Source organism: Populus euphratica, unplaced genomic scaffold, assembly GCF_000495115.2.
Source record: "Populus euphratica unplaced genomic scaffold, PopEup_1.0 scaffold8.1, whole genome shotgun sequence".
NCBI classification, from domain to species: Eukaryota; Viridiplantae; Streptophyta; class Magnoliopsida; order Malpighiales; family Salicaceae; genus Populus; species Populus euphratica.
The window spans coordinates 527,861-535,438 of NW_011499855.1; the positions used below are offsets into that span (position 1 = coordinate 527,861).

A 7,578-nucleotide genomic window follows, 5' to 3' on the forward strand; every position below is an offset into this window, starting at 1 on the left:
TATTGTTGTCTTTGATTTAAATCCAAATATTAAATTAATTGATCTTATTGGATATGATCAAGTTAATGGTCAAAATATCAAGCTATTCTTGCTTCTTTCAAAACATTATTGCAGTCATGACAAGACTTCTATTCAAGTTTAAAATTTGAAGTTGCTTGTTATTTTTTCATTGAATTTCAATCAATTTGGATTAGGTTGTCCCTTTTTTTATTCCAAATTTGTTTTCAAAAGATTTTCAAAAAAAACAAACAAAATTGAGGCCTGCCCACCGCACAGCACGGGCAAGTTACTTGTGTGGGTCTATGAAAGGACATAAGACGACAACTCAATCGCAGATCTTTTCAACCGGTTTGCTTTTTCTACAATTCTAAATGTACACATTGAACCTGGACAAATTATTATTTTATTAAAAAAATAAAATAAAATCATTTTAATAAGAAAACAAAGTTATCGCATAGGAGAGCAGAACACTCATATGCTTGACCTTCCGCGCAGGAGGTATTGGAGAGCACAGGAGTCGTTTTTTAAAGAATATTTTTAAAAAGTATTATTTGTAATATCAGTAATATTAAAATAAAAATAATTTAAAACTAAAAAAATTCCTGGGCTCGTGAAATCGAAATCTCAGATGCCTCTGTACACATGTTTTCATTTATTTCATCCTTCTCTATCAGGTTATCTTAAAAAAGATTTCTAAGCACGTATGGTTCTTCAGACGTCGTGCCTCCACAGTCAAAATATTCAGTTTTAAAAAATAAAAATAAAAATAAATAAATTTATTTATTTTTATATAATTTTTTTAGTGAATCTAACATGTCTCTGAAGTAATATTTTTTCCATAAAATAGTATTATAAAAAACTTTCAATTCTAAAATTATTCAATCAAGATTTGTAAAATTAAAAATAATTATTACTATAATTTTAAAATTTAATTTGATAATTAATCTACAACAAAATTCAAATCACTTATTAAAGCTTGCGCCCCGTGTTGGTAGAGATAACCGCGCTATATATTTGTTTTCCTAAATGTAAAGTATATGCTATTAGATTTTTAGCATTATATTAAAAAAAACAAAAACTAGTTCTAATATTTATATAATAAGTTTTAAAATAAATTAATAACCAATAAAAATAAAAATAAAATGGTAGAAATTTAGCCCAGATCGAAGACCCCCCCTCCTGTTCCCATGCACGCGTGGCAAAACCCATGCTGTCTAGAATTTATCTGTTTTGGCCCCTCCTGACATGCTATATATATAAAAAGAAACAGGTTTCCTAACTGTCCGGTGATTTACATTTCAAATTGCCTATTAATTGATTTGACTTCCTGGTTCGGTTGAAACAATCTGACCAAAAAAAAAAAAAACTATGCAGAAAAACAGGTTTACCTACGTGGATTTAACATTCAAATTGACTGTTAATTGATTCGACTTCTTGTTTTCTTTGAAAAAAATATTGCAAAAAAATAAATTATACCAAATCAATTAAAAATTTAATTTTAATAGTTTTAAATCAAGTTATGATTTCAGGTAAATTCACTATTTCATTTAATATCTATGCTTTTATATTCTCATTGTTGTTGGAGCAAAGTCTATCATGATGTTTGATGGCCAGCACACCCATTAGAGAGGACTGGAGTTATTTTCAAATTATTTGTCGCAGTTGGTGAGATAGTTTTCTGGAAAAGTATAGAACAAGAATGATGCAAAGTATATGGCTATGAGAGGTTGACAAAAAAATGTGGTGCAGATCAGCTCTCTGGGAACAACATGAGTTAATAGAATTCAATACCAAATGGGACTTTATTGTTAGTAGAAGTTAGATTTCAAGAGTTTTAATATTATTAGAACTTGCAATATTAGAATTAATATTTATCAGAGAGTTTTACTATATTTAGGGGATATTTAGATTATTAATTCTTTTTTTTAGTTAGATAAAGATAAAAGTCCTATATAAAAATAATAAAACCACCTTAACCCTTTGAAAGTATATAGAAAAATAATAATGAGAAAAATAAGAAGAGAAAAACATTTAAATGAGATATCATTTAACATTAAATATCTATTTGTTTTTAAGTTTTAAAAACATTTTAAAAAATAATAAATTTTATTTTAATTTTTTTTGGTGTTTTTATGTTGTTTTTAAAAAAATTCAATACATTTAAAAATAAAAAGTAACTTAAAAGGCAACCATTAATACATTTTTAAATAAAAAAATAACTAGCTTAATTTGATCTCAAATCCAATGATTTTAATTAAATTCAACATAATAATAGTTCTAATACACTTCTTCAAATAAAAAATTTTTGAGTTTGAAATTTATATAGATTTATATTACTTTATATTTAATTTTTATCAAATAAATAAGGATTATAAGATTCAAACTCGTGACTGCTTGGTCATAAAGATTCTGATACGATATTAAAGAATCATCTCACTTTAAAATTTAAATTTTAAATAAAATCTTAAAATATATTTTATATTATTTTCTCAAATATTTTAAATTATCTTAATATCCATTAAGCAGTGCCAAGCAGTCAAAGAGCTAACCCAGACCCTCTCTTGAAAGCTAAGTATAATTTTTTTTTTTTTGTGTGTTAATGCTAATTATATGCAGACTTCAAGTTATTATCAGGTGGGAAATCCTAAATTAAGTAATTTTGAAACTTAAAAGATTCCAGCTGGAGATCCATTGAAGACAATAAGATTCCAGCTGGAGATCCATTGAAGACTTTTATGTACGGTGTCCATTAAAAACGTAGGAACGTGTCATTCTCCCTCATCGTTGCCATCATTAAAGAAGACACGCACCCCCCCCCGGCCCCCCATAGCAGGATTCATGACACTTCTTCAATCACTTACACGAGTCACTAAATTGTTATTTTAAATTAAAATCTATTTAAGTAGTTTGTTCTGGGATTTTTTTAAAAGAATTTTTTTATTATGTTTTTTCATGTTTTTATATTATTTTCTTTTAATGGGATGATGTTAAAAATAAATTAAAAGAATATATATTTTAAAAATTAATTGCTGCGGAAATAACAACTGATGGATCCAACTGGTGCTTATATATACTTCTATCATATATTTTTTTTAATATTTATCATAAATCTTTTTATTCATATCATGTAATGTCTGCACCCAGGTGATGGTTAATAATTGCTATAGTACCCTAGGGTAACATAAAACCATATAGTACATGGTACAATAATAAAAAATTAAAAATACAGGGTTTGGTTTTCTTGTGATATGAACTTGAGCTTGCTAATATGATGGTAATTAAAAGTTATATAAATATTAATTTTAAAACTCATAAAATTAATTAAAATATATATAAATAAAATTTATAAAATTAATTAAAATACATATAATAACCATATTAATAATAAAAAAGAAATTTTTAGAGTACCCTACGTGGGCTATATATTTTATCAGCCCTATCTACATGGTGGAGCCACCCAAAAGCGTCGGTCTGCTTGCCAGGCTGCCACTGTACCGCAATGAAATTGTGGCCACAGCTGAAGATAATCTCTTGCTGTCGCCGGATCGATGATGCAAACAAGACAATTGAAAAATGTGAAGAACTGCGATTTCGAAGCAAAAAAAAAAGAGTGTAAAAACTTGTTTAATCTGGTTGATCTTTTCTTTTCAACCATGTATAACTAATAACAACTTTTTTTATAAAAAAAAATATCGCATTAATTAATGTGAGAAATATAAGTATATCGTCAAATCAAATAAGCAAAAAATAAAAGTACAGAAGAAAGTGAACAAAAGATGTAGGTCCTGTCCAGACGACGACAATCCACACAAAGATGGTGAAAGAGACGTCTTGCCGGAGCCCAAAGAACAAGCTTTATCTGCTTCACCTCTCTCTGATTTTCCCCTCATAGAAATGGCTTTACCTCTGTCGTTTTTGCACGAGGTAGGCCTAACCTCCCACCCAAGCAGTAGAGCCTGACAATATCTCGCTATTCTTGGATAATTTGGATGTACGAAAACTGTACATTATAAGTTTTGAATTCACAATTCCAAAATATTTGGTAAATGTTCCAACCGCGCAGATTATTTTTTTCAATCCCCATCTCTAAAAAAAAATAATAGTGAAGAAGCTAAAACCATGGACAAATTAAGTTACATGAAATTAATACATGATTTTTTGCATTACTTTCATGCAATCTAAGTTGATGTCTCTTTATTTAGTGTAATATGATAATATTAGATAATATCTTATTTTGATCTCAAAATAAAAGAGATGAAAACATTGGAGAAGGAAATGATAATTTTAAAAATAATTAAATTCAATTTAAAATTATCATAAAAATAAATTTATTTAATGTTATTTTTTCTATTATTCTAATAATTTTTTTTGTCTCTTTGTTATCTATTTTTTTTTATAAACATTTACAAAAACATAACTTAAGTATTTTTGCACTTACCTTCCTATGAATATTATCAAAAATACTTTTTTAACATGATATGAAAAATATAATGTTGGATTGTAAAATTATAAAATTAAAAATAATTTTTTTTAACTAATTATATAATATTAATTTCATCAAAGAAATTAAATTACATTCAAATATAATAAAGAGACCCAAAAACATCATAATTAATTAGTGATATAAATAAAATAAAATAGATAGATAGTATGAATTAAAAAATTAATAACGTGAATAAATAAAATATTTCATAAAAAACTTTCCAATATAAGGAAGTTATTGAATGGTAGGAAGTATATAAGAATCTTGTGAGAACTTAGTTATTCCCATCACAAAATGTTCTAATTGATATCTTTTAGATTGCAAGTTAATGAGGTTGAACTAGTAATTATCTAATGTCTAATAATGAAATAAGCTTTTAAACATTGTCTAATATGCTAGAACAAACTCAAATTAAAAATAATTATTCATCATTAAATAAATAAATAAAATATGATAGTAAAAATAAAGTTTTTATGTTAAAATTCCTCTATGTATTTCGAATATCTAATTTTTGTATATTCTTGACAGATTTCAGTTCTGATTTTAAATACATCATTCTCTCTTGTTTGGATGAGTTACTAGGCCTACCATATATGGTTGGAAAATTTAAAATATCTAGTTTCCATCCCAATGAATTACTAGGCCTACCATATATGGTTAGAAAATTTAAGATATCTAGTTTCCATCCTAATTTAAATAGCAGCCAAATTCCTCTTATAACTTCAAATATGTTTCAAATAGTATATAAAAATTTAGTTTGACGGATTTAACAAGATTTATTTAGTAATTTTATCCATTTAAAATAATATGTTCTTAAACTTCATTTAACCTGAAAACTTACCACAATATAATTTCACGTGTCTAGTATTTTCCTGTAAACTTTCAGCTCGATTCAATGTACAGTTTGAGATATATGTCTAATCTTGTAAAAATAATTATTAGATATTTTAAGGTCAAATTCAAACCTTACTTTGTTCATATTATGAATTTAATAAACTTGTAAAATCAGATCAAATCTATTAATTTTATCTATTTTACACAAGTCAAGTATGATTTTATTGATTTTTGAGTTTTTAGTTTAATTTTGCACATTAGATACATCTTAACTTATAATATCACATAAATTTACGAGTTTTAATAATATTAATGCTTCTTATATGTAGTGATTTTATTGATTTTTAAGTTTTTAGTTTGATTTTGCACATTAGATATATCTTAACTTATAATATCACATAACTTTACGAGTCAACTCATGATTTTAATAATATTAATACTTCTTATATGTAATTTCAGTATTATTGCTTATTACATAGAGTTAAGAATATAATAATAAAGATAAATAAAAATAATATAATAATAGAAATATGTAACTACAATAATATCAATATTATTAATAACACAGAGAAAGAGTTCATAAAACAACAATAATTAACAAGGGAGATGGGAGAAAATCTCTAGAACTGATCCAACGATCTGCCTTGCCTATAATCACTAATTGGTTAATTAAACATAATTATTATAAGCTAAACGTACTGGGAAATATTAATTTTAGTGCCTCTTGATGAACTCTATGATCCCTTCCAAGAGACCGGTAGTTTGTGCAGCGGTATGTGGGTCCATATCAACAGCAATCTTGTTAAGATAAAAACTGTGACCCACTCCAGGATTAATTAGCAACTCCACATCCTTCTCAGCCTTTCTCATGGCCTCATAATACTCCATCTCGGTGTCCCTTATCAGGTCAGTCTCCGCCACACAAAGTAAGAATGGTGGAAGATTAAGGCTGTCCAGCGGTGGTGCTGCATGCCCCACTGGACACGTAAAAGGGTGGTCCTTGGTGCACCCTTTTGGCAATGCCAAGTTCAAGACCCTGTCCACCATGTCTAGGGTTAAGAAAGGCGACTGTGGTTGCTCCATCTCTGATTTGCTCCTCACTGACCGGACAAATCCAGGATGGACTGGAATGCCTCCAGCAAGTCTTACCGGACTCAAATCCACATGATCAGCACGTGCAGCCACATGGTGCACCAAGTTCCCCCCTGAACTATCTCCAATAAGAAAAACCCTGTTGAAATCTCCATAATTATTAAGCCATGGTTCATAAGAGTCATGTCCTTGTCCTAATGAACGTAACCACATGAGGGCAGAGAAGCCATCATCAATTGCAGCTGGGAGGCGATGCTCTGGGGCTAGCCTTAAGTAGACCGAGACAACAATTGCTGAAGCTGACCTAGCAAGCCTAGAGTACATGTAATAATACATATACCAATCAGCTTGGCTAATGCAAAAACCACCCCCGTGAAAATGGACAACTATAGGAAGCTTATTATGATTATCTGTGTAGTGAGGCTCATGTTGAGGTAGATAAATTCTAACTCTAAGGCCAGACTTTTCATCAATGGTGACATCACGTACAGCAACACCGTCTTTGAATTCCTCATGTGGAGGCACTGGCTCTGCCATGAACATGACCTCAGGCGGTCCGGTCCATGTCCGGTCCACCGAGCCATCATCAAAGATTCTTAGCCAGCCAGATACCTCCTCCACAAGTTTCTTCTGTTGGACCATGGTTACAAGCTATATAAGTACTTTTCTCGAGTGTGTATGAGCATTTTGGATGGTCTAGGCTATCCTTTATTTATAGTGGTTTGTGTGGTGTGGGAAATGAGAAAGTTATAGGCCGTCTTGGAAACAACTTTCCTGCAAACAAACGGGGTATATAAAAGATTTGCTTTTGAGGGAATAGTAAATAAGAAAGAAATTGTGCCATCTGGAAAAACGAATCAACTCGGTGATTAGTTAATTTAAACCGAGTAAATGAAAAAACCCGATTCTAGAAATGAATTTATATTTAGTTTGTAATCACTCATAAAAGAAACTTATATAAAATTCAACTGTCCAGAATTTACTTTTAGAAGTGGGCCAAGTACATTTATGATGAATAAAAATATAAAAATTATGTTATATATAAAGAATAAAAAAGTTTATTTCTTTTATCTATATAAAAATTAACTTTAAAATTTTAACATAGATTAAAAAATTCTTTATTAATAGCATAATTTTTTTAAATAATTACTTTAACACTTAATCAATTA

The 7,578-nt window shown here is 28.7% G+C and overlaps 1 protein-coding gene across 1 annotated transcript; it reads right to left on the minus strand.

The window, feature by feature from the left end:
• Positions 1-5,890: 5,890 nt before the first annotated feature.
• On the minus strand, positions 5,891-7,105 carry LOC105122842 (probable carboxylesterase 15). The gene has a single exon (XM_011022159.1). It carries the CDS (start codon positions 7,049-7,051, stop codon positions 6,032-6,034), a length of 1,020 nt encoding a protein of 339 aa, XP_011020461.1. The 5' UTR covers positions 7,052-7,105; the 3' UTR covers positions 5,891-6,031.
• Between the last annotated feature and the right edge of the window lie 473 nt (positions 7,106-7,578).